Source organism: Eptesicus fuscus, chromosome 16 (genome assembly GCF_027574615.1).
Source record: "Eptesicus fuscus isolate TK198812 chromosome 16, DD_ASM_mEF_20220401, whole genome shotgun sequence".
Classification (NCBI taxonomy): Eukaryota; Metazoa; Chordata; class Mammalia; order Chiroptera; family Vespertilionidae; genus Eptesicus; species Eptesicus fuscus.
This window is the reverse complement of record NC_072488.1, coordinates 18,337,707-18,365,637: the sequence shown is the minus strand read 5'-3', so window position 1 is coordinate 18,365,637 and position 27,931 is coordinate 18,337,707. Positions and strand designations below refer to the sequence as shown.

At 41.6% G+C, this 27,931-nt stretch overlaps 2 protein-coding genes across 2 annotated transcripts in view; both read left to right on the top strand.

The window, feature by feature from the left end:
- The first annotated feature begins 251 nt into the window (after positions 1 to 251).
- On the top strand, positions 252 to 10,810 carry SULT6B1 (sulfotransferase family 6B member 1). Its single transcript, XM_008162240.3, has 7 exons — positions 252 to 450; positions 1,427 to 1,539; positions 2,999 to 3,088; positions 5,446 to 5,572; positions 7,626 to 7,720; positions 9,474 to 9,630; positions 10,680 to 10,810. Exons 1-7 carry the CDS (start codon positions 252 to 254, stop codon positions 10,808 to 10,810), a joined length of 912 nt encoding a protein of 303 aa, XP_008160462.2.
- A 4,384-nt stretch (positions 10,811 to 15,194) lies between these two features.
- The window catches only part of EIF2AK2 (eukaryotic translation initiation factor 2 alpha kinase 2), a 32,769-nt gene continuing 20,032 nt past the window's right edge, over positions 15,195 to 27,931 (top strand). Inside the window, exons 1-8 of the mRNA XM_054728349.1 lie at positions 15,195 to 15,268; positions 21,166 to 21,300; positions 21,652 to 21,769; positions 22,615 to 22,766; positions 24,246 to 24,372; positions 24,658 to 24,728; positions 24,906 to 24,996; positions 27,107 to 27,141. Coding sequence (XP_054584324.1) covers positions 21,182 to 21,300; positions 21,652 to 21,769; positions 22,615 to 22,766; positions 24,246 to 24,372; positions 24,658 to 24,728; positions 24,906 to 24,996; positions 27,107 to 27,141 — 713 coding nt within the window. The 5' untranslated portion in view covers positions 15,195 to 15,268; positions 21,166 to 21,181. The remainder of the gene's footprint in view (positions 15,269 to 21,165; positions 21,301 to 21,651; positions 21,770 to 22,614; positions 22,767 to 24,245; positions 24,373 to 24,657; positions 24,729 to 24,905; positions 24,997 to 27,106; positions 27,142 to 27,931) is intronic.

Sequence of the window (27,931 nt, the reverse complement as noted above, 5' to 3'; positions counted from 1 at the left end):
TTGTGAGCGTTGCTATAATGGTAATATAATCAACACTTGGGGTAATATTCTCTGATCCTTAGTTGTTTTGCACCTGGGGTTTGCCTTTTGTCAGAGGTGGGTATTCAAAAGGCTCAGGGAGGGGTGTTGGGTGAGAATTAAATGACTTCCTTCTCATGTGAATGGGAGGAGCCATTCATTCCACCTCCTAAACAGCTCCATTAAAAGCTATCCCTGCCCCTATAGAGCAGGTTCGTTAACAGGGACCCAGCATGGCCAACAAGTCAAAATTTATTGACTACATTGATGAAGCTTTGGAAAAATCTAAAGAAACTGCACTTTCTTGCTTGTTTTTTACCCATCAGGGGATTCCTTACCCCGTCACCATGTGCACCCCAGAAACCTTCCAAGCCTTGGACACCTTTGAAGCCAGAAGCGATGACATCGTGCTGGCATCTTATCCGAAGTGCGGTAAATAACCTCCTCATAGTGCGTGGGTAGGGCAGGGTGCGAGGCAAAGGTGGGGAGAAGCGAGCCAGACACCAGGGAGGAGATGGCCAGGCTGGGTCAGAGCACAGGCTGCAAAGTCACTAACTAACACTGCTCGATTTGGAAACCACCGTATTTGAGGAAGGAGGGGTGTGTGACATGAACGTGATGGCTGGTGGGTGCAGAAGGAGACAGATGCACAGAGGGGCTGGAACCAGAAACACGAATGCAGGAAAGTCTGGTTGCCATGGAGCACTGAATGTAGTAGAGATTTTTCATCTTGATTTTTGACGGAAGAAAAGCCATGGCCACGTCCATGATTTAGGTAATGATTTCCCCGGAATGGGTTCTTTTTCAGGACCAAGCATCAATCCTCCAGTTTCTCAAACCAGTTTTACAACGGCCATTCATCGGTGGACAATAAGACATTAAGAATCCAAACTATTTTATTTCACACAGTCAACTTTTGATTCCTTTAACTGTTATTTTCTCTGTCTATTAAAGCCAACCTCACTCATTTAACATTTTTCTTTCTCTTGAGTGATGCTGGGATTTTATAAAATCAGTTATATACTCCTATTGAAAATATTCATTAATATAAGATAAAATAACATAGATATATAAAACCAATCATTGCCACAGCATACAATTTTTCTATAATGAACATGTTATAATTATAAAAGAAGTACTGTCTCATGGGAAAGGAGAAATCTGAGAAATAAGTTGAATTTTATATTAATGTAGAGAAAAAAGTTGAATTTTATATTAATGTAAGTAAATACTGTTTTCCACAAACCTTTGTTTCTTGCCACACCCCAGGTTATTTTAAACACAGAAGAACCAACTGTACACATCAGGGAATGGGGGTTGATTTTACTTTTTATGATGTACATGCTAAACTAACATGCCTTTACTATATCCAGCCTCTTTAGTGAACTTTGTCTGATTTTTCTTACAGGTTCAAATTGGATTCTTCACATCATTAGTGAATTAATATTTGCTGATTCTAAAAAAAAGTATGAGTATCCAGAATTCCCAATTCTTGAATGTGGGGACCCAGAAAAATATCAGGTTAGTTTAAAACAGCCTTTACACTTATCGCAAATTATCAAAGAAAGATTTCTTCTGTTTGGGGGATCTTTTAGTTTTGAGTTCAGAGCGTACAACACTAATAATTATTGCAACTTATTGTGTGCTTACCATATCCCCAGCACTTTTCAGGGATTATCTCATTTTATTACAGAATAACCTTATCACCATGTTACAGAGGATAACACTGTAGAGACTTGCCCAAGGTCAAGGAGGTAATAAATGGCAGGGCTAAGATTTGAACCCAAGTTTTCTGATTTGAGTTATTGACCTAGTCTATACAGTATAGCCAGCTTATTAAAAAACAAACAAACAAACGGGAAAGCTTCCGTTAAAAGGAAGTCTTCTAAGAGCATCTGAATTAACATGAAAATGTTCTATAAGGTGAGTGAGACACGAGGTTGTAGCTCCAAGTTTTCTGGAAAATGTCTTAACTCTGTATGGTATTTGGGTTTTGAATATCTGTAACTTATCAGAAATGTTTATTTATTTTTTCCTCCAGGTAATTTTAAAAACATTTTTTGTATTTTTGTAATTTCATATGTAAGAACAAAAATATTTTTCTATGCAACTTGCATAGGACTCGACATGAAAGATATTCACTTTACAGAACACTTTTCTAAAATACATATATTTTCTTAAATGAGACTTAGCCATATCTAGTCTTTACATTGCTTTACTGTTAAGTTGTATCACATTTTCATGAACATATTATTACATGCTTATCTAGTTTTGTTAGAATTACCTCCCATTTTCCCCTTGGATATTTTTCTAATCCTTTTAGGAACTTTACCATTTCTCATATGTCTTTATGGTGGAAAAGGACTCTATAACTTAATCTGAAAATTACCACCTGTGTGATTCTTCACAAAGGGCTGAAAACCTCAAAGCCTGTGGTTAATCTCGTAAAGGAGGGTTACAATATCTACCTGAGAGGATTATTGTGCATGAACCTGAAAGTACGTCCAAGTCTAAAGAGTGCAATTTTTGTAAATCAAGTATCATGACTCCCAATCACCACTTGGACCCAGACTATTGAATGTAGAAAAGATATTAATTCAGAGAAAGAGTGGATTGCGGGTTATGAGCATTCTTGAACAAAATATTTGGTATGATTGTGAGAAAAAGGTAAATTTTTTTAAAAATGATATGTAAAAAAAAATGATATGCAGTATCCAACAAGGAAGTTCAAAAGGAAGATTTTAACTATTTATTCAGTTATGATTCTCCACTCCTCATCCACATAAAGAAAATAGACATGTAAAAAAAATAGAAGAGAAGACACAGTAATAGTGATGCTTAAAACTGCTATCAGACACTCACTAAGTTTAGGAGTGATTCACTATACACATAAACACACACACACACACACACACACGCACACGCACTCAGGCACGCACGCACGCACGCGCGCTTTCACCTGATTGTATATATTTTTAAGAGAATGAAACAGTTTCCATCGCCAAGGGTTTTGGCAACTCATCTCCATTATGACAAACTACCTGGGTCCATCTTCAAGAATAACGCTAAGGTGAGTGTCCTTTCTGACCGGTATTTCAGTTTGAAGTTTTTAATGTATAGCTATTGGCTTTCTGAGCTATATGATGACTTTGTTACTCATCATAGAATTTTACTAAATGACACGCGAGATTTGGGCATTTCTTTTGTTGTTTCTTTCCTCAGATATATCTGTTGTAGTTGCATAAATCAAAGGAATTTTCAGCTAGGATATAAAACATACATGTTTTAAAATGCGTTTTATAGCCAAAACCGGTTTGGCTCAGTGGATGGAGCGTCAGCCTTCGGACTTGGGGGTCCCAGGTTCGATTCCGGTCAAGGGCATGTGCCTTGGTTGCGGGCACATCCCCAGTGGGGGGATGTGCAGGAGGCAGCTGATTGATGTTTCTCTCTCTCATCGATGTTTCTAACTCTCTATCCCTCTCTCTTCCTCTCTGTAAAAAATCAATAAAAAATATATAAAAAAATAATAATAATAAAATAAAATAAAATGCGTTTTATAGTGAAGAGATTTCAGAACCCCACTAGGATATTTAGTGTTTAACAAAAGAATACAACCTAGGAAGATAAGCAAAATGGGTTCCTTTGGGTCTATCTGGTGAGCACCAGTTACCTAAAGTCTGAAACGATTTTGTTTCTGAATTTCACATGTAATAGCAAACATCATGTCATGCCTAAATTACTATAGGTGTTTTGGCTACTCTTTTTTGTTTAAAAAAAACCTTGTTTTGTTCAACAGTATGGATCTATTCTCATAATTATTAGTTTTTATCCAAACCTTTTTGTTTTCACCTGACTCTCCCCAATTCCTTATTTTTGGGTGTCTCTTTTCTCTGTCTCAGGAGCAAAGATGAGAATTAATTAAAATAAGGATTCAAATTCTTGAATGCCACAAATAAGAATGAGAGGATAGGGCAATAATAGCAAAGGGAGTGGGAGGAGGGAAACGGCTAAGATAACTGCAATGGTAACAGGAAAGAGGGGGAATAATGGAGGAGGGAAGAAATCACTAGGGCAGTAGAAGCTTAAAATCAGTGCCTTGTAGCCAGGGCACAGGATCCTAGGAACTTAGAATTGGAAAATACCTTAAAGGTCATCTACTCCGCCCTAGCCAGTTTGACTCAATGGATAGAGCATTGGGTTGGGGGACTGAAGGGTCCCAGGTTCGATTCTGGTCAAGGGCACATGCCCTGGTTGTGGGCTCGATCCACAGTTGGGGGCATGCAGGAGGCAGCCAATCAATGATTCTCTCTCATCATTGATGTTTCTAGCTCTCCCTTCCTCTCCTGTCCTCTCTGAAATCAATAACAATATATTTAGAAAACAAACACAAAAAAGGTCATCTACTCCAATCCTCTCTATATACTTAATTGCTTCTGCTTTCAGCTTACAATCTTCCATTTTGTAGAAGTAATTAGCAACAAATTACTAATTTAGAAACTGTCCAAGAAAAGCTTGGTGTTAGAGAACACATGGTGCCCCCTGGTGGTTTACTTCTTCTATGTGATCCCAAATCATCTATTTAGTCAATTCTAGAAAACTTCCTCCTAATGGAAGTCAGGCTCACAAATCTGCAGCTTGCCAATCCATGCCTGCCTCCTTTCTGAACCTGGAACGATTTCTGCCAATTTCTAGTCTTCAGAAGCTTTTGTGTGTTATCTCAGATTCCTCGGTGTCCATTAACAGTGCTCAATACTGTATTCTTCAATTTCCTCAGTTCTTGAAATGGAATTCGTTAGGCCAGAAAGCCTAACTAAATTCAGTTAGAGCAGATATTCTCCTGCAACCTTTTGGTTCTCTTGGGTTTCAATTTGCTCTTTACAATGTTTATTTCACACTTTTCATTCAAAAGGACAAATTCGTTCCTCATCAGAGAAGATAGGCATAACATGGGAAGTCAGAGGTTCTGCTGCATCTACATCACCCATCACACCTCGGGCCCTGGAGAGTGGGCCTGCCATTCTTTGATCCTCTGACACCAAACTCTAAACATTGTCCTTAATATTTACTTTGTCCTTAATATTTACTCTAAACATTGTCCTTAATATTTACTTTCACCTCTTAGCTCATGCGCTTGTGAGCTTGCTCTTTATTCCTTTTTTATATCTTCTATGTATGCCTCTTTACTGTCTAAACTCATTAGCAACAATCTTCTCCTACAACATCCATGTTCTTTTTCTTCTTTTCTCCCTTCTCCCAAGACTTTCCCATCTGTCACCTCTAATTCCTCAAATTTTTACCATCATTCTTTCTCTACATATTAAGAAAAGTATGTAGCATACGAAGGGACACATGATTTTGCCCACCCTTTCACTTTTCCAAACTTCAAAACATAGACCTAAATCAATTAACTTAGTTTTGTCTCCCTAGATACTGGTGATATTTCGAAATCCTAAAGATACCGCAGTATCTTTTTTCCATTTCCACAATGATGTCCCTGATATTCCAAGCTATGGCTCCTGGGATGAGTTCTTCAGACAATTTATGAGAGGACAAGGTATGGCTGTTGGTAAAACAATTCTTCTTACTTTGACAGATGATCACATAAATGTGAAAATTCAAATGTGTTTTAGGGTAAAGAAACAAAGGAGATGAAGGCGGGTCCAGGAACCAAAAATAACTTTTAAATGAAATTTTATAGTACCACTAGTTCTGTGTATCAGAACTGCATTGATAATAGGAAATGGTACATTACTGTTCTTAAAAATAATGTAGACAATTTATATGTTGACTATGAGTATTGAGTAGCCATATAGACATGGGACAAAGAGAATTAAAATAGAGTCATGTAGAAAAGTGTTTCTAGTTCCTTTCCCTGAAGTTTCTGTCTAACATGGTGATAACAAGCAAAAGTAGATAAAACCATGACACCGAGTAACCACAACTTACGTATTTGTTTACCAGAAAGGAAATGAATTTTTTGTTAGACCATGTTTTTGTTTTACTCTGGTTATTGATAACTGCAATTGTAGAAGTGTCTACTAATGCTCCAGGTATTACACTAGATGTTACAATTCCACGATTTCATTTCAGACCATAGCAACCTATAAGTAAGGCAGTATTGTTCCCATTGCACGAATGAGGAAACTAATCAAAAAAGTTAAATCACTTGCCACTGGTCCTACTGCTTGTCAGTGGCAGTGACTCTGCTTCCCCAGATTAACTGATGCCTTCTGTTAGGAGTGGCTCTGCTGAGTTTTCACAGTGTAGAAGGAAGAGCTAATGCCAGGTGAGCCTAGAGGAGACATCACTGCCAGGTCCCTCTAAGAAGACCGCTTTTGAAGGTGATCAGCACAGCAATGCCCTGCCATCCACATGCACGGACCCTGGGTACAGCACTGGCTCCTTAGAAAAGATTGAACATTGGGATTGGGATGCTGGAGAAATAGGAAGTGCACAGGAAATGTTTATAAAGCACCATGAAGAAAGCTTTGGTTCGTCTGGTAACCACTCACTAAGACTGGATGGGGTAGTGAAGGCAAGTCTGAAACATTACCCCATTAATAATACAAGAGAGCATTCAACCATGAGAAATCTATCTTAGGGAATCTTCGTTGCCCTATCCATTCCTTTTGGCCTAATTATTTGATGGACAATGATGAGATATGGTGGCAATAACTTGGATGGAATTTCTGCCTTGTGAACTTAAAAATTCAACTTAATGGAGGCAGCTCAATACACTGGAAAATGTGTAGGATTTGGAATGAGAAGGCCTGGGTTAGGATTCACCACTTCTTATTATATACTCGTGATTAATATTAGATAAAATAGCTACCACTTACTTAGCGGTGCCTACTTGCCAGGCACTACATGCTATCATTAACACACGTTATTTAACTCTAAGACCCCTCATCAGACCCCTATATGGATAATACCATTATTATCCCCGTTTAATGAAGAAAGAAATAGAGGCATAGAAAGGTCACACAGCCATTAAGTAGCAGATTAATTAATGCCTCCTTTTAGTAGTGGCTCTATTTTCCAACTGTACGTTTTATGAAGACTAAACACACATCAAGTGATTCCAATCAAAACTTAGTATTCTGGCTTCTAAGACTTAAAACACAAAAATAGTATGTAATGTTTCATTAATAATGTTTATGTCCAATTACATGATGAAGTAATACTATTTTGGGGTATACTGGGTTAAATAAAATATTAACATTAATTCTACCTATTTCTTTTTGTTTTTCTTAATGTGGCTACTTAATTGGACAATACTGACCTAGATAATATCTGTCTCATCATTTCTTTCTGGCATTATCTCTGTCAGTTTTGATGTATCAATCACTATTTCTGAATTATTTTATTTACCTAAATATTCATGAGTGTCTTGCAGTTTTTATCAAGCCATTTTACAACTTGCTTAGTTGTATTGTTATTTATGAAGATAAAATGAACAAATATCTAATAAGACTGGCTGTGTCAGTCCTTTTGGAGCAGGGATTTATAATAACTTGTAAACATCTTGTTTGAGCTCATTCAAATATAGTTCATATTTTAACCTCCATTATTTTAAATTCCTTAAGATTTTTTTCTTGTGTTTTTAGTTTCTTGGGGAAGCTATTTTGATTTTGCAATTAATTGGAACAAACATCTTGATAATGAAAATGTTAAGTTCATATTATATGAGGACCTGAAAGAGGTGAGATTATTGATATTCTATAGCAAGATTATCAACTACAACATGGAACACTTATTTATAATGTCTGGATGTATGAACACATATTGTATTCAATGAAAAAGGAAGAAGAATATTCAGATATGTGTATACTGTTAGGGAAAACAAACAACAACACATAAGTGCTTAGGTTGATTATTTAATATAAATAAAATAATGCTTAGCAATTTGTCACTAACAGTTGCTGCTTTATTTTCCTTTTATGATCGATGGTCCAAATTAGGAATGAGAAAAACAATAGGTAGGTCTTAACTGAGATTTAACTGAACATGCATTCGACTTTGAAATTACGTTTTCCATGTAATTTTTAATTGTTTATTCACAAACACTTAGTGAGTGAGTGCTCAGCATTGTTCTGGGCCAGTGGTCAGCAAACTGCGGCTCGTGAGCCACATGCGACTCGCAAGCCGCAGTTTGCCGCTCTGTTGACCAATGGGTTTGCTGACCACTATTCTAGGCCCTTGGGATACATCAGTGCGCAGACCAGACAAAGTTCACTGCCCTGGAGCAGCTCACATTCTCCCTGGAGAAGGCAAGAAGACAGATAAATAATAACCAATAAAAATAAAAATGTGTATAATATGTGAGAAAAAGGAAATGGCATAGCTGACTAAGAAAAAACTGGAAATGCCTGAGAATAAGGGTTTGGGATGCTAGACAAATCCCAGTATAAGATAGGATGGTCAGGGGAAACCTCATGGAGAGGGTGGGATTTAAGCAAAGATCTGAAGGAAGTGAAGGAGTGAGCCACGTGGGTACCTGGGGTCAGAGCTTCCCAGGCAGAGAGAATGGACTGAAGCAAAGGCCCTGAGGTATGAGCTCCTGTATGCTGCAGGGACAGGAAGCAGGCAGGTGTGCCTGGGTCAGTAGAGGTGAACCAGGGGGCACTAACCAGGGAGAACACCACCCCTGTGGTGTGGAGTGTGAGGAATGGCGTGGCAGTTCATTGAAATGACTTTGGCTTTCACTCTGAGTGAAACAGAAAGCCATCGCGGGATTCCAGCCGACATGTGGTAGCAGTGGACATGTTTTTAATAGGACCCTTCTGGCTGGTGTGTGAGAACAGAATGGAGAGGAGCACAGTGCAGCCAAGGGAAGATGGTGGCTCAGGACAGAAGCAGTGGAGGTGCTGAGAAGTGGTTTACTTCTAGGTATATACGAAGAGAGGAATCAGCCCTGGCCGGGCTGGCTCAGTGGATAGAGCATCGGCCTGCGGACTGAAGGGCCCCAGGTTCCATTCCGGTCAAGGGCATGTAGCTCGGTTGCAGGCTCCTCCCTGGCCAGAGCCCCTGATGGACGTGTGCAGGAGGCAGCCAATTGATGTGTTTCTCTCACATTGATGTTTCTGCATTTCCCTCTTTTTTTCAATTCTCTCTAAAAATCAAAGTAAAAATATCCTTGGGTGAGGATTAACAATAATAATAATAATAATAAAAGACTATCATCTTAGATAAAATTCTAACATATTAATTAATACTTATTATCATTATTTATATTTGAAATAGTTGAATAAGAATTCTAAATTAAAACCATAAAGTGAAACCAATACAGAATATCTTCTAAGGATATCTCGACTATTTATACAGAGGTATCAAAGTAAATCTAAGTAGAGAGATAGAAAAATGAGTTTCACAGGCTTAATAAACCAAGAAACCTGTCTTTGCTCATGGCACAATTCCCATAGAAAGAAGGTTAACCTTTAAATTTTTGTTTTTAGAATCTGGCCACTGGAATAAAACAAATCGCAGAGTTCCTTGGATTCTCTCTCACTGGAGAGCAGATTCAAACTATCTCTGCTCAGAGTACCTTCCAGGCAATGCGAGCAAAGGCCCAGCACACACATGGGGCTGTTGGCCCGTTTCTGTTCCGCAAAGGTAAGGTGGCACTGGTTTCTAGGACATCCATCCATTTGTAAGGCACAGGCCATAGTTTGAGGATGCCTGCTCTATCTAGCTGAAGGGCCTGCAGGAGATAACCAATCAAGATATCTCTCTTACATCAATGTTTCTCTCTCTCTCCTACTCCCCCAACTCCTCCTACATCCTCCCCGCCCCCACTTCCACTCTGTCTAAAAGCAATGGAAAAAAATACCCTCAGGTGAGGATTTTTAAAAAAAGCATGTCACCTACCATACCACAGATGGAGAAGTCCCAATGGATACTGTTAATTTTACAAGAGGAATTACATTTGTTTTTGTTTTGTTTTTGAAAATCTATATAAATAAAAGCCTAAGCGACCGTTATGGTGGAACGACCAGAACAACTGGTTGCTATGATATGCACTGACCACCAGGGGAAAGACACTCAACACAAGAGCTGCCCCCTGGTGGTCAGTGCACTCCCACAGGGGGAGGGCCGCTCAGCCAGAAGCAGGGCTCACAGCTGGCAAGTGCAGCAGTGGTGGCAGGAGCCTCTCCTGCCTCCGAGGCAGCACTAAGGAGCAGGAGCCAAGCCGTAAGGAGCAAGGGGTCCCGGACTTCGAGAGGGCGCAGGCCAGGCTGAGGGACACCTCCCCCTCAGTGCACGAATTTCGTGCACCATGCCTCTAGTATATATTTTTATTGATTTCATGGAGAGGAAGGGAGAGGGAGAGTGATAAAAACATCAATAATGAGAGTTATTGATCGGCTGCCTCCTGCACACCCCCTAAATTGAGCATCTGCTCTTGACTGGAATTGAACCTGGGACCCTCTAGTCAGCTGACATTCTATCCACTGAACCAAACCAGCTAGGGCTACATTTCTTTTTAAGACTGTCTAATTTTTTTCATGTGTCCATTTTCTCCAGGATTTATGCCTAGGTGTATAATTGCTGGATTATAAGGTATATGATCATATCACATTTCAAAGTGAAACACTACAATGAAAAATGGTAAACTAAAAAATATTCTAACAGGTGTCTGGGTCTACTGTTTTTTGCTGTAGGTGAAGTTGGTGATTGGAAAAATCTGTTCAATGCAACTCAGAACCAGGAAATGGATGAAAAATTCCAAGAGTGCTTAGCAGGCACTGTCCTAGGAGCAAAGTTGAAGTATGACTCATATTGCCAAGCTTGATTCTGGTCAGTTCATCAGGCCTGGGTGTTTTATTTTCCTTAATAATAACTGAATTTAAGTAATTAAATAATAAATTGATCCAATAATCAAATAATTATAAATAACATGTAGAGATAAATAACACAAAGTTAACAATAACAATAACACCTGAAGCTTTTCAGCAAAAACTTAAGTTTGTTCACTTTTTGAGAAAAGGTCACTTAGCTAAAAGAGGGATATTAAATAAATGTACCTAATATGCCCGGCTGGTGTGGCTTAGTAGATTAAGCATTGTCCCATGGACCAAGAGGTTCGATTCCCGGTCAGGGCACATGCCTGGGTTGTGGGCTCGATCCTCTGGTATACAGAAGACAGCCAATCAATGTGTCTCTCTCATTGATGTTTCTATCTCTCTCTCTCTCCTTCTCCCTTCCTCTCTGAAATCAATAAAAAAATATTTTTAAAAAATGTATCTAACACAAAGATAAAGACCTTTTATATATTAAAAACTGGGAGAAAGAGTCCCTAACATATGTGCACTACAAGGAATATTTGACAAAGTGGTATAGGTAACAGGAACATAACACCAGATGGAAATTTTAATCTACACAAAGGAATAAAGAGCACCAGAAATGGTGCATATGTGAGTATATATAAGAGCTATTTTCCTCATTTTAAAACCTCTTTAAAAGATAACTGTCTATTCAAAGCAAAAGTAGTAATAATGTACTTTGTAGTTTATAATATATGTAGAAGAAAATGTATGACAGCAATGGCACAAAACATGGGAGAGGAGGAACAGAAGTATACCCTTTTGCATTTTGGAAAGCAATTTGGTAAAGTTATATGACCATATATCTTACAATCCAGCAATTATATACCTAGGCATAAATCCTGGAGAAACTCCCACATTTGCAAACAGATATAGAAGGAAAATCTTTATTGCGGTATGGTTTGTAAATAGGGAGAAATTTACAGACTAAACTGAGAGGCAAAAAAAAAAAAAAAAATTAGAGAGGAGACATTAGAACTGATAACAAAGAAATACAAAGCATCATAAGAAATTAAAAACAATTATACAACAAGTTAGAGAACCTAGGAGAAATGAAAAAATTCCTAGAAACATACAACCTACCAATACTGAATGAAGAAGAAAAAGGAAATCTAAACAGACCAATTACTAATAAAGACATTGAATCAGTAATCAAAACCTCCCAACAACAAAAAGTCCAGGACCAGGTGGCTTTACTCATGAATTCTGCCAAACACTTAAAGCATTAACACTAATCCTTCTCAAAATCTTTCCAAAGAAGAGGAGAGAACTCTTCCAAATTAATTTTATGAGGCCAACATTACCCTGATACCAAAGCCAGACAGGACTCTACAAGAAAAGAAAAGGATCCCTGATGAACATAGATGTAAAATCCTCAATGAAATATTAGCAAACCGAATCCAACAATACATTGAAAAGATCATGCACCAAAGTCAAGCGGGTTTCATTTAAGGGATGCAAGGATGGCTCAACATATGCAAATGAGTAAGTGTGATACACATGGTAACAAAATGAAGGATAAAAACGATATGAGCCCTGGCTGGGGACTCAGTTGGTTGGAGTGTTGTCCTATACACCAGAAGATTTTGGGTTTGATCTCCAGTAGGGGCATGTATGGGAGGCAACTGATCAATGTCTGTCTATCTCCCTCTTTCTCTCTCTCTCTCCTTTTAAAGTAAATAAAAACATATCCTCAGGCGAGGATAAAAGAAACATATGATAATCTCAATAGATGTAAAAGAGCCTTTGATGAAATTCAACATTCATGATAAATCTCTAAACAAATAGTTTGTATAAAGGAATGTACCTCAACATAATAAAAGTCATATATGTCAAGCCCACAGTTAACATCATACTTAACTAAAAGGAAGAGGTTTTTCCTCTAGCATCAGAAAAAAGACAAGGGTGCCTACTCTTGATGCTTTTACTCAACATAGTACTGGAAGTTCTAGCCAGAGCAATTAGGCAAGAAATAGAAATCAAAGGCATCCAAATCAGAAAGGAAGAAGTTTGCAGATAACATGATCTTATGTATAGAAAACGCTAAAGACTCCACCAAAAGCCCCCCCAGCTTAGCTCAATGGTGGAGTTTTGCTCTATGAATCAGGAAGTCACAGTTCAATTCCCAGTCAGGGCACATGTCCAGGTTGTGGGCTTGGTCCCTAGTGGGGACATGCAGGAGGCAGCCAGTCAATAATTCTCATCATTGATGTTTCTGTCTCTCTCTCCCTCTCCCTTCCTCTCTGAAATTAAAAAAAAAAAACACAAACAAAAAAAACTATATTTAAAAACATTTTTTTCCCAAAAGACTCCATCAAATAAAACCCCCAAACTATTAGAACCCAGGACTCTTCAGTCCTCAGGCCGACGCTCTATCCACTGAGCCAAACCGGTCAGGACTTCCCTTATTTTCTTGATGACTTGATGGCATCATGAACCTGCAATAACCAGATGCAGTTTCAAGTTCCTGTTTGAGGAAGGATATGTCCTCCAGTGGGAACAGAGCCGATGACGTCATAGGAGCAGGAAGCACTGACTTTGAAAGTGTGTGGTAAGGCTTACCATGGGAGACAACACTTTCAGTTTCCCTTCTACTGTTTCCTGGTTTCATGCAGCTTGGTTTGGAGCATAGACTGCTCTTGAAGGACAGTACACGCAGCTTGCTGAGTGTTGTCTCCTACCTGGGGCTGTAACTGAGTCTTCACTGCTCTAGCCCGCTGTCCTCAAAGGTCAGCTTTTGGGCAACGAGGTTCATAATAAAACCATTGAGTCCTATGGTAGTCAGTGTGCTGCCTCGCTTCTTATTCTGTAAAATGGGTTCCTTAGTGAGATACCATGATGGTGAACAAGGTAGTCCGAATGTCCAACAATGATGGTGCTGGCAGAGTCACCCATTCCTGCTGCCACATCCTCTTCATTCATTCTGAGCAAGCACTTGGGGGGAGCTGGCTGGCATCCACAGACGTCTTCTTGCCCACCTGCTTCTCAAAAGCCTCCTCAGGAGCGGGCGCCTGTGATGAACATTCACAAGGGAACATGGTATGTTTGAACCCGGTGCCCAGAGCTACCGGGAAAATGTAGCTTATAGCCATTGATACCCTGTAATAAGGGGGGATGTAGAAGAGAAGTGGAAAGGACTCCTGGAGCCAATGCCCAGTATTTGACGTGCACTTGAGGTCCATCTTGGGACCACTTCTCTCCTTTCCCCTAGCTAAGATGTTGATGGGAGACTCCTGACTCTAATCCTAGCTCCCTTGCCTACCAGCTGTGGTTACGTAACTTCTGTCTCAAACCTCAGTTTTCTCATCTGTTAAATGGCCATAGGAATGGCACCCACCTTGCCCTATTGTTGTGGGGTAAGTCCCTCAGCCTTCTTCAATCGCGTGTCCATGGACAGCTACGATTGTTTCCCAATCGCCAGGCCTTCGTAGCACTCTGGGAGTGTGTCACAGTCCACTAGGTGAGTAGGAGGAGTTCTTACAAATTGAGGATTACTGGTAAGGACAGTGAACTCCATGAGGTCCCGCGGGGAGCAGGTGGCTCTCCTAACTGCTGAGCTGGCTGGTGCTGGGTACAGCGGCTGGCATGAAGCATCTGCTGAATGAACTGATGGACGGGTGCAAACCCAAGAAGGTTTATGCCCCCAGGCCTCTTCCTCTCGGCCTCCTAAATCTCCTTGTAAATGTCATGACGAGGCCACAGTGTGGAAAGGGGAAGGCGTGCTTTGGCTATAAACTTACATTTTCCCGGGAGCTCTGGGCACCGGGTTCAAACATACCGTGTTCCCTTGTGAGTGTTCACCGCAGGCGCCCGCTCCTGAGGAGGCTTTTGAGAAGCAGGTGGGCAAGAAGACGCCTGTGGATGCCAGTCTAGGCCCTAGACGCTCCCTTCCAATAATTACAGGCTGCTGTTGTTCCTTGTGATGAAGCCCCTACCGGAGGGGCCTGTTCTTGGGTTGAATGCAGTCTTTGCCACTTACCAGCCCCAGGACTCTGGGCGAGTCAATTCCCTGTTTCTTCTGCTGTGAAAGGAGCCGACGATACCCACCCCACCCGCACCCCCAGCCCGCCTTTGGAAGGGGAGAGGGGATGGTCCAACCCTGGGCGCCCGGAGACCGCGGCGAGCCGCGCACCTCCCGCGGATCCTGACCTGGACGGGGTCCTGGACCCGCCCAGGAGCCGGGGGGGGGGGGGGGGGGGGGGCCGCGGGCCCTGGACACGCCCAGGCGCAGAAGTGGCGGGTGAGCGCCGGCCGCCCCGCGGGGCCTTCCGCGTGGGCTCAAGTCCGAGGCGCGTTCCCCGCGGTTCCTGGAGGCACAGTGACCTGTGCGGGAGAGAGCGGGGCGGGAGGCGGAGTCCGCGGGGAAAACGAAACTGAGAGGGAGCAGCCCAGACCCGGCGCGGCTTCGCGGACAGCGGCGGCGCCAGGTGAGCCGGGTGGGCGGCGCGGGGCGGACGGCGCGGGGGGCGCCCAGGAGCGGCGAGCGGCCCCGGAGCGCGGGTGCAGCAGACGCGGGGGATGGTGGGGGCGGGGGGCGCCCAGGAGCGGCGAGCGGCCCCGGAGCGCGGGAGGTGCCCAGGCGCGCGCAGCCCGCGTCCCCAGCCGGGGTGGTGAGCGGCCCTGGAGCCCTGACCCCGCCTTTCCCGGTGGCCCTGGGCCCTGACCCAGGCCCGCAGTCGGGGTGCCGGACCCCTCCGGGATCCGTGCAGCGTGCTGGGAACGGGAAGTCGTTTTCTCCGGGTGAAGACTTTATTCGAGCAAGTAGGGGACAGCCCAGGCCGGGGGAGGGGGGGGCGGGGCATCTAGTGGAAGCGGGTAAGTCTTAGGACTTGACGGAGAGATGGGAGATACGCGGGGCTGCAGGACCCACGCAGTGGTTCCATAATGCCCGGCCCCAAATCTCTGGACAGTTACCAATGTTTCCCAATTGCCCGGCCTTAGCCACCCCCCAACGGCGTCCCCACCTCCCACCCTCTAGCCCCTCTGCCATCCCAACACTCATGTGGGCCCTGGCCCCCTCCAGGCCGACCGCACTGCTGCTGTTGGGCACCGCCGGGCGCCCAGGCCTCTGGGTCTTTGCGCTTCTGTGTCTTCCCGAAAGCCCCCCCCCCCATACCTGCCCGGGCCAATGCCTCGCCTCCCTCCCCATTTGGGGAACGCTACTTTGTCAGAGCAGCCTCCCTGAGCAACCTGCACGGAAAAGGGACCCCACCCTCCCTTTGCCGTTACTCTGCTTCAGTTTTCAACATGGTCCTTACCACCCTGTGGCTTTTTTTTTTTTGCGGATTTCTCTGAGTTCCTCCACTAATGAGTCCACCAGAGCAGGGTATAACCCCAGCCCTTACCACAGGATAGGGGCTCCTAAACTAGTTGTTTAGTGAATGGTTATTGAAAAGTTGTCTTTTGAATCCCACAATCATGAGATTTCCTGTTGCCTGTGATTCCTTTAGTATTAAAAATGCCTTGCCAAGTAGAAGCTAAAAGGTACACACTTCTCTGTCACTGAGAAACTTAACATCTTGAGCGGACTGTGCTCTTTTCTTCCGTTTGCTTATGTGAACCTGGGGATCCCTAACACCCGGCCTGTGGTGGATTCATTTATTCTTCACATACTCCTTGCATGCGTGTGGCACGCAAGCCCGGGAGGGGGCTGGCCTGCAGGCGCTCACAGTCTGCCCCGAGACCAGGCACAGCCAAAGCTACTTCTGGGTGTGAGGAAGATGGGCAGGTCACACTTGTTGGTGATCTCTTAGGGAAATGGTGACACAGTATTAAAACAAGATTCATTAAAAATAGTTGAAAAGAAACCTGCTGTCCCCCCCCCCCGCCCACCCCCCCAAACATGTAAGTACTTTTTCAAACATGTCAGTACTTGTTCAGCACCCTATAAGTTTGTGCATAGATTTCACTTAAACGCAAACTGGCTTGTCATTCTGGTGATGAGTAATTACTTAGAGTTAAAAGTGCTGAGGCTTTAAAGCATTTGTTAGGACTTCGGGGTAAGGAGTTGATAAGGACTCTTCCCTGCTGCTGTTCTGAGACCTATGACCCCCCCCGGACTTGATGTGTGGTCTCAGGGTTGTGACTGAACTAAATGACACTTGCGTTCCTGAAAATAATGGTACCTCTGCAGATTCTTATTCTGGAACCCTTGGGCCAGGTGTTTGTGGTATTCAGAGATTTCAGGTTTTAGAAGGGCGGTGCGGCATAAACCCCGTCTATTTTGTGATGCTCTCAGCAGGATTTGGGGTTAGCACTTTCAATACAGCATATTTCTGCCGTCAAATGATAAATAGGCAACAAAGTGTGGTAAAGACCAAATAGCTCGTGTCAGTTTAGGTCTAGACAGAGGGCTACAAATATACCAACAATGAAACAAATGAAGGCAAAATAAATCTCAGTTTTCATTTCATTTTATTGGGGGGGAGGGGACGGGGACGGTGGAATTGCAGACCAGAAGCACCATCTATTGAGGACCACAGGTGTGGGGGACTCTGCCGGATGCTTTTCATCTGAATTACTCTTCAGAGCAACCGGTGAATCCGGTGTTTCCAGGTCATGACGCAGAGGTTCAGAGGTGTCTAGTCCAGATCTTGGTGGCTCTGAAGCCTTCATGCCACCGCACTGAGCAGTAATGTGAAGGTGTTGCTGTGCCCAGATCTAGGAACTTCCAGCACCCTGCTTCCAGCCAGCACCGTAGCTCACCCAGACCAGTACAGCAGCCTTAACATGGTCTCCCAACTTCTACTCACGCTCCGCTCCCCTTTCCATACCCAGCCCCCCATACTCTGTTCGCCACATAGCGTCACAGTGGTCATTTAAAACACAAACCCAATCACATCACCCCTCTGCTTAGAACCCTCCCCTAGCTTCCTATTACCATCGGAACAACACCCACAGCCCTGACCATGGCCTACAAGGGCTGTGTGCCCTGGCGCCTGCCCACCCCTCCCTCATTTCTTACCCTTATCCCTCGTGCACCGTGCAGCAGCCCTCTTGGCCTTTTCGTTATCCCTCCAAAGTCTGTGCTGGTTCCTGCTCAGGGTTTCCTCCCCCATATCTTGGTGTCTTTCTCATCACTCAGACTTGGTTTGACTCTTGCCTTTCCTGACGACTGTATCTAAAACCACCTCCCTCGTATTTCTTCCCCCACCTACCAATTCACCCTCTGTTCGTACCCCTCGTTAATTTCCTCTTCCGGCCATCTAGTCCTCCTGATCTCCACTCCTGTTACTTGTTTCTGCACGTGGTCCTTTTCTCTCTCCCGTCAGTGGAATGCAGGTGAGGACTTGCTCTCCTTCATGCCTGGGCCCTCGGTGTCAGAGCAGTGCTTGACATTTGAGAAGCGTTTACTGACTGAATGAAGAAAGGATGCCAGAGAGCAGCTGGTGAAGAAAAGGAAGAAGATGAGAAGGTTTAAAGTGAAGTATTTAAAATGTTTATATGTTTTTATTGATGTTAGAGAGAGAAAAAGAGAGAGAAAGGGAGAAGGGAGAGGGAGAGAAACATCAATGTGAAAGATCGGCCAGTTGCCTCCTGCACATCTCCCGGGCATATGCCCTGACCAGGAATGCGCTTAATACTTGAGAATGGTACGATTAAAAATGGTTAAAAGGGTAAATTTCATGTTATGAGTATTTTACCACAATGGAAAAAAAAAAGTTTAAAAAAATCACAGTGGCTTGCAGGGTAGGGAAGGAATTTCAGTGGCTACGAGGAACTGGATCTGAGGTGTTGGCAGCAGTCCAGGAGTAAGACGGTGGCTTGGACCACAATAGTGGCTGTGCTGTCAGCGAGAAGTAGAAGGATTTGTGGGTCAGGACTTCGTTGTGGGTAAGAAAGTAGGGAAAGGAAATGTCAGCGATGCCTCCCGGATTCATGGCTTTCAGACATAGTGGAGTCATTTTTTGAGACAGGAAATTTCAAACCAGCTTAAGGGAAGATCATAAATGCAGTTTTGGATCTTTTCGTTTAAAATTCTTTCATTCGAGTGGAGATGTTGGCTAGAGAGAGATGAAACTCAGAGAGAGGTTTATAAGTGATAGGTAATTTTTAGAGTTAATGGCAAATAGATTATCATGGAAGTCATGGACAGGAAAGAAATCACCTTGAGAAGAAAGTGTAAAGAGAATAGGGTCTTTGGACCAAGCCTTGGGGGAATGCCAACCTGTAGAGCCCATGAGGGTCAAGAAGTGTTAGGAAGAAAGCGTGGCCATTGAAGAAGAAAAACCAAAGGAGCTTTCCAACAAGAAATGAGAGATCAACAAGGTCAGCTTCCTGTCTCTGTGGATCTACCTATTCTGGATGTTTCATATAAATGAAGTCATACAATAGGTGGCCTTTTGTGTCAAAGCATTTTTTATTTATCATGTCTTCAAGGTTTATCCGTGTTGTAGCGTGTTTCTACACTTCATTTCTTTTTATGGTTGAGTAAGTTTCCATGTGTGAATATGCCACATTTTGTTAACCATTCATCAGTTGATGGACATTTGGTTTGTTTCCGCTTTTGGCTATCATGAACAATGCTCCTGTGAATATTCCTATATAAGTATTTGTTTGAAAACCTGTTTTCAGTTCTTTGGGTATAGGCCTAGGAGTGGAATTGCTGGGTCTAAGCTTAACTTTTCGAGGAAATAGCAATTTTTTTCCATAGAAGCTGCATGGTTTTGCACTCCCATCAGTAACATAGGAAGGTTCTGATTTCTCTACATCCTCATCAACACTTTTATTTTCTGTATTATTATTGCTAGTATTGTCGTTCTGGTGGGTATGAAGTGGTACCCAGTTGTGTTTTGATTTGCATTTCTCCATTGACTAATGATGTTGAGCATCTTATTATGTGCTTGCTGGCAATCTATAAATCTTCTGTAGAGAAATGTCTGTTCCAGTCCTGTGCTTACTTTTTAATTGGGTTGTCATTTTGTTAAGTTATGAGTTCTTTATATATTATGGGTACTAGACCCATATCACATACATGATTTATAAATATCCCATTCTGTAGGTTGTCTTTTTATTTTTGTCATAGTGTCCTTCGGGACACAATTTTTTTTAGTTTTGAGGAGCCTAGTTTACCTGGTTTTCTTCCGTTGCTTGTGCTTTTGTTATCACCACAAAGATTCCATTGACAAATCCAAGGTTAGGAAGATTTACCCTTATGTTTTCTTCTAAGAATTTTATGGTTTTGGCTCTTATACTTAGGTTCTACATCCTTTTGATTATTTTCATTATTTAAATCATTGCTACTGAATTACTTCAGTGTGGCCCATAAACTAGGGTCATAATTTACCTAGGTAAATTGCCCTCACATTGATTTCTACAAATTTCAAAGGGAGAATTTTTGGGATTTCATAGGAGCATCTACACTGAGTGACCAGATTATTATGATCTCTGAACACATAATAATCTGGCCACTCAGTATATATCCTATATAATAAAAGGCTAATATGCAAATTGTCCCCTCCACTAGGAGTTTGACCAGCAGGTAGGCCGCCAACCACCCATGTCCCCTCCCCCATCACTTTATATATATATATATCACCTCAAAAACAACAACAAATATATATATATATTATGATCTCTGAATGCATAGTAATCTGGCCACTCAGTGTGTGTGTGTGTGTGTGTGTGTGTGTGTGTGTGTGTATACACACACATATATATATGTGTGTATATATATATATATATATATATACACACACATACATATGTATACACACACACACATATATATGTATATATTAGAGGCCCGGTGCATGAATTCGTGCATGGGTGGGGTCCAGCCAGCCTGGCCAGGGGGAGGGGATATGGGCGGTTAGCTGGCCTGCCTGCTGGTCGAACTCCTGGTCGAGGAGACAATTTGCATATTAGCTTTTTATTATGTAGGATATACACTGAGTGGCCAGATTATTATGCGTTCAGAGATCATAATTATCTGGCCACTCAGTGTGTGTGTGTGTGTGTGTGTGTGTGTATCACCTCAACCTTTTTCTTCTAACATTAAGAATTCTAATTGCACTTCTATAGCCTTTTTATCTTCTCAAGCAGGTAGACAAAATTTGCACTTGACACTCAATGGAAGCTGAGAGCAGAGTTAAAGAGACAGGCCCCTTCCTTTTATTGGCCAGTTGAGTTTTGAAAGTAGAAAATTTTGGAGACATTCACTTGATTTTGCAGTCCCTGAGAGAGAATAAAAGATTTTTAAAGAAAGTTCTCTCTGGATTTATAGTAAATTCTTACCCCATTTTGCTTTCTAAACAGGATTGGGAAAATCCGATTAAATATGGTCTGTGGGTATCACGTCTTTCAAACATTACTTGTATTGTAGGTCACTGGAAGAAAAAATGGCTGATGATCTTTCAGTAGGTTTCTACATAGGAGAACTTAATAAATACTGTCAGAAGAACCGCATAGAGGTTAACTATCGCGAAGTGTCTAAGACAGGACCTCCACATGACTTAAGGTAAGATGCTATTTAGAAAAAGGACATATACCTATAAAATATAAACTATGGGAATGAAACTGGCATAATTTTGAGGTCAACACTTAGAGTAAAGTTGCCAGAGACTTCTGTGAGAGAGTCCTCTTGGTATGAAATTGTAACTTTGGAGGACTCTGGAGAAAAAAAGAGGGTATAAGCTTTCCCATGCTTCAGGATGATGTGCTGTTACGCATTTTGGAGGTCACTGCTTAAATATTGAACGTAAGTCAAAACCTTCAGAGGTAGACCTAAGAGGCAGTGGTGGTTGGAATACTTGTCTCTCGATAATGCATGAGTTTAATAATGTTTTGTGAATATTTTCTTTGTAATCAGGTTTACAATTCAAGTTATATTAGATGGGATAGAATATCCCGAAGCTAAAGGCAAATCAAAGAAAGAGGCAAAAAATGCTGCAGCCAAGTTAACTCTTGAAATACTTAAAGAAAAACGGGTGAGTAATTACCTTTTTTCCCCTAGTGAAAATGGACTCACAATATAGTTTATATTTTTCTCGGTGAGAAAATATCGACATTAAAAAAAAAAAATCCATTGGCAAGTTCCCTTACATTCACAAGTTGTTCAGTGTCTTCCCTGTCTCCATTTCTGTGGAACCTGAAAGGAAGGTACACCTAGGCCCCAGCTGGTGTATGTTTCTACTTTGACGCAAAGTAATAGAGTAGTAGGGAAGTATGTAAGATCTAAGTTGTTTATTAAATAGCACATTTATAGTTTTATTAGAAAAATAAAATACAGAGTCCTGGCTGTTAGTGGTTAGAGTGTCAGCTGAGCACCAAAGGGTCTAGGGCAGTGATGGGCAACCTTTTGAGCTTGGTGTGTCAAACTTCGCCAAAAAACTGAGCATAACTCGGGTAGTGTGTCACTTTGAGGAAAAAACTAACTCCAAGACTCTAGTCGCAAATGTTTCATCCTCAGGAGCAGCAAATGTTTCATCCTCGGCAGGCGGCCACGTGTCATCAGAAATGGCTACGCGTGTCAGTGCTGACACGCGTGTCATAGGTTCGCCATCACTGGTCTAGGGTTTGATTCCAGGTCAAGGGCACATACCTGGGATTCGGGTTCGGGGAGGCATGCAGGAGGCAACCCAGTAGATGTGCCTTTCTCATAAGAATGTTTTTCTTTCTCTCTTTCTCCCCGTCCCAACTCCCCCCCTTCCACTCACTCTGAAAAGCAATGGAAAAAATGCCCTCGGGAGAGGATTAACAACAACAAAAAAGAAAATACAGAGTTAAATCTTTGTTGTCATTCGAATTAAACAAGATTTTTTTTTCTTTGCAGGAAACTAGTTCTTTATCCCTATCGACAACAGATACTTCAGATGATTTATCCAGTGAGAATTTCATAGGTCGTCTGGATAGGTTTGCCCAAAAGGAAAGACTCTCTGTAAATTATGAACAAAGAAATGAATTGAGCGCAAGTGGGCCCGGAAGGTGAGATGTAGTCGGGTTTTTCCTTCTGTTTCATTGTATCTAAGCAATAGAATGAGCTTATTTCCATGTCTAATTTTCCAGAAATGTTTGCCCTTTTTGTACATTTTGCATAGAAGGTTTTATAGGACTTATAAGCAATTGGACAGCTTTGTAATTAAAATATTAAAATACTTCAATGCTGAAAGGTTGGAACCCATATAGCATAATTGATCAAATCTGGGTAATCCTTTATTTCTGAGGCCTATCTGGATGGTTTAATCTGCAGACCCTCAAGCGTGTCCTGCTTGAAGGATGCAGAGATCTTTCTAGCCCTGAGGTCATAATGGGAGTGGCTGCGTGAGGATGGCCCTGCCACATGATTAGAGAGCTGTCTGTCCAAGTACTCATCTTTCATATTTGTTTAAATGGTGTCCCTCTGAAGATAGATACCATGTATTAGGAGGAATAGTATTTCATCCTAGACTATGAGGAGACCAGGATTTGAGGAATATGATGAGGAGGACAGATTAAGAGGTTCAGTTACTAAAAATGTCACCAGTGAGCTAAGATTAAGTGAGGATAAAGAATGGACTGGGCCCTAGCTGGTTGGCTTAGTGGATAGAGTGTCAGCCTGCGGACTGGAGGGTCCCAGGTTCGAATCCGGTCAAGGGCATGTGCCTGGGTTGCAGGCTCGATCCCCAGTAGGGGGCGTGTAGGAGGCAGGTGATCAATGATTCTCATCATTGGTGTTTCTATCTCTCTCTCCCTCTCTGAAATCAATAAAAATATTTTTTATTTATTTTTATTTATTTTTTAAAAATTTCTTTATTAATTAAGGTATCACATATTTGTCCTCAATATAAAAATATATTTTAAAAAGTAATAATTCTTATATAATTGTCCAAGTATCCTGGCCTAACCACAAATGTCCTTACATTCATATGAGGAGTAGTGGACTTCAGCCCCGGGGGTTTTGCACTATGGGAATTTTTCTTGAGATTTTTGTGCAGATAGTGGGGGCAGGAAATGCTGAGGTTAGAGCAGAATCCTTGCTTTGCTCATTCCCTACAAAACAACATAACCTCATTGTTTCTCCTTTAGAGGCCCCATTTTCTTTACTGGCTTTTTCTTCCCTGTTTGAACATCTCTGAAAAATTCACCGATCATCTCTTTTCCATTTCATCTTTCATATGTTTTGACCTGTAGGGAATTTTTAAAAAACACCACTTTAGTGCTTTTATGCTAGATCTTTGAATGAAGCAACAAAAAGTTAGAAGTTGCCTGGAAAATACAAGCTGAGATGTCAGCCAATCCTGGTTATTCTGACAAATTGGTCAGCTTATTGAAGATTTAAATTACACAAAGACATGAAATACAAAGCTACCTTAGTGTACTTGAAGGCCTTTATTGATGTGTGTGTGTGTGTGTTTTCAAATCATAAGTTAGATTTACTATTTTTTGGTATTTCGGTAAATAATGTCCATCATTTATTTTTCCTAGGTTTTTTTGTAAATGCAAAATTGGACAGAAAGAATATGCTGGTGCTGTAGGTTCTACTAAACAGAAGGCAAAACATTTGGCTGCTAAACTTGCATATGAACAGATCATATTAGAAAAAAGGTCAACGGTATGTACTGCCTTTGGATGTATTTCTTGTACGTTATGATTTTCTCTGGAATTGCCTTGAGGTTTGACTGTGCTTGCATGATGTCACAACAGCCAATCACATAGCAAAAAGATTCCTCGATTCTGTGTCCCACCTGTGTCCCATGTATTAATCTCATAATTGTTTGTGACTGTGAACTTGATAAATGTGGAGAAATAGACGTGGCAGTTAGCACACGGAGACTGAGCCACTGTGGGGAAGTATTTAGTTATAGTTACACCCCCTGAGGGGCTCTCTTTCTTCCAGAAACGTGATTTAGGATCCTCTGACTGTTCCCTGGATGGGTCCAGTGACTGTGAGATCAGCTTCTTGGCACCGTAAGTGTGTACAGACAACTGTGATATTTAAGAAATTCAAATTGCTGCCTGAAAGAGCACGTTTTTATGAAAATGTTTATTGCTTAAGAAGAATTTAGGGAAATAAGTTACTTACCAACAAAAATAGGTAAGAACTATTAGAATTCATAAACTAATAGTTCCTCCCTTTTCTTCTAGCAATTCTGAATCACGCTCTGAAAGTGGCTTTTCAGGAAATGGATCAGAGAAAAATGATGACAGTTTTACTAATTCTCTTTCATCTTCTATGGTATAGTATTCATCTCCAAACGTCCTAGTCTGAATCCCCGTTGTGCTTCCTCATTTAAAAGTGACCTTCAACCCAGTTTTTCTATTTTTATCTCCTGTGCTCTCACTAACTAATAATATTTGGGGTTTTTGACTCTCTTCTTTCTTTGTGAATCCACATCCCTCACATGTAGAATTCTCCCACTTGTCACACCTGTCTTTCTCTCCCCACTAGCCTTCATATTTTCAGATATGTCTGTGATCTTGCTTTTTATCTTATACCAACTGAACAGTAATTAAAAAATTCATTCATATAGCTCTGCTTCTGTTTTTAAAAAATCAGAACTAAACTTAAATAAAAATGAAACAAATAAGATAAGTTTTGTGGTGATGATTAGTGTTACAAAAGTTATCCTCTTTATAAGGAACTACAAATCAATAAGAAAAAGGCAACTCAGTAAAAAAATGTGCAAACAATCTGCACAGAAAATTCAGAGAAGAGATACCCAGATTGTCAAATAACATGTGAAATGATATACAATTCAAAAGAACAGTTAGATGCTATTTTACCAAACCCATCAGGTTGGTAAAATTTGAGTCTGGCAATACTAAGTGTTGACACAACTATGTTCTTATATAATAAAACCCTAATATGCAAATCGACTGAACAGCAAAACGTCTGGTCACTATGACATGCACTGACCACTAGGGGGCAGATGCTCAACATAGGAGCTGCCCCCGGTGGTCAGTGTGCTCCCACAGGGGGAGCGCCGCTCAGCCAGAAGCCCGGCTCTGCTGGCGAGCACATCCGAGGAGTGGGCCTAAGCCAGTGGCCAGACATCCCCCGAGGGGTTCCGGACTGTGAGGGGGTGTAGGCCGGGCTGTGAGGGACCCCTTCCAGTGCACAAATGTTGTGCACCGGGCCTCTAGTAACTATTATATGCTGCTGGTGCAAGTAGAAATCAGTACAACCATTTTGGAAAACAATTTGACAACATGAAGTAAAATTGAGGGAGTACATGCTATAATGCCAAGGAATTCCCTTCCTGGGGATATTCCCTAGAGAAACACATGCATGTGTGCACAGTGAAACAGATATAAGAATGTTCTGTGCAACATTGGTTGTAATAGGAAGAAATTCGAAAAAAATATTGCTCATGAACAGAATGGCTAAATTACTCTGTGGTGTAGTCATCATGCAGTACTGAGGCTGGCAGGTGATATGAGCACAAGAAATCTTAGTCTGATGCTCCCCACTCGGTATCACTATATTGAAGTTGAAAAAAAAATCCACAAAATCTACCAGAATAATAGTGAATATGAATGAAAATAGCTATGACATTAATTTTTGAGAGATATATTGAAGACTCCTCTTTTTTGCTAACTATTGAAATTAATTTGTACTAAAAATGAAATATCAGCATTGCAGTTTTTAACTGGTGATCAGATCAGAAACCCTTGGGGAACTATTTTAAACTAGATCCCTGGCCTCTATCTGTGTCGTGATTAGCACTGTGACTGATGGGATGCACGCCTCCTTGCTGAGCTCTGCTGGGCAGAGGATCAGCAGGGAAGCCATATTCTGTACCTGGAGAATCAGTGCTTCTTCAGAACATGCCCTACAATGGCCATATCTGTCTGGTTGCTATAATAGATGAGAACATTGATAGAAGCAAGTAAACTGGGTAGCAGGGTTCGATAAGAGTACAAAAGTTGATGAGCTTATGGACAAACTACTGTGGTTACAGAACCAGCTAGAAGTACAGGATGAGGTAAAGCAAGAGAAAGCAATAGGGCCCTGGCCAGGTGGCTCAGTTGGTTGTATTGTCATCCCATACACCAGAAGGTGGAGGGTTTGATTCCTGGTCAGGGCACATACCTAGGTTGTGGGTTTGATCTCCAGTTGGAGCACAACCAATCAATGTTTCTCTCACTGATGTTTCTCTCTCTCTCTCTCTCTCTCTCTCTCTCTCTCTCTCTCTCTCTCTTTCTCTTCCTTACTCTCTTTAGAAAACAAACCAACCAAACAAAAAAACATATCCTCGGGTGAGAATTTAAAAAAAAAAAAAAGAATAAAAGCAATAGAATTGATTTAATCATTTGAAACAACTTTCCATTTTCTTTTGTTATAGAGTGGTCTCAGAAAAAGTTTGAAGAATGTGAAGATGTGAGTATCATTATTCATTAAATTTAGTTTGAAATGAAGTTTTCTTTCAGACTTAGTCTGTCAGCCTTATTTATTAACCCCAGTATTTGTAGAGTATTGTACATCCTTATTTGAGTAGGGTAGAGAGCATTGCCCTGGCCGGTATGGCTCAGTTGGTTGAGTGTTGTCCCATGCAATCAAAGGTAGCTGGTTCGATTCCCAGTCAGGACACCTTCCTAGGTTGCTGGTTCAATCCTTGGTGGGTGCGGGAGGCAGATGATTGATGCTTCTCTCTCAGGAATGTTTCTCTCTCTCCTTCTCCCTTCCTCATTCTCTGAAATTAATAGAGACATATTTTTTAAAAGTAGAGAGCATGGCCGAAACCGGTTTGGCTCAGTGGATAGAGCGTCGGCCTGCAGACTCAAGGGTCCCAGGTTCGATTCCGGTCAAGGGCATGTACCTTGGTTGCGGGCACATCCCCAGCAGGGGGTGTGCAGGAGGCAGCTGATCGATGTTTCTCTCTCATCGATGTTTCTGACTCTCTATCCCTCTCTCTTCCTCTCTATAAAAAATCAATAAAATATATTTTAAAAAAAAGTAGAGAGCATGGTTAAAGATCACAAAAAGTTTGAATGTATAAACAAATAATTTTAAATATGCAGAGAAATTTTTGTATGTACACTCTAGACTGTAGACATAAAGGCCTATGGCAGTGGTCGGCAAACTCATTAATCAACAGAGCCAAATATCAACAATACAAAGATTGAAATTTCTTTTGAGAGCCAAATTTTTTAAACTTAAACTATATAGG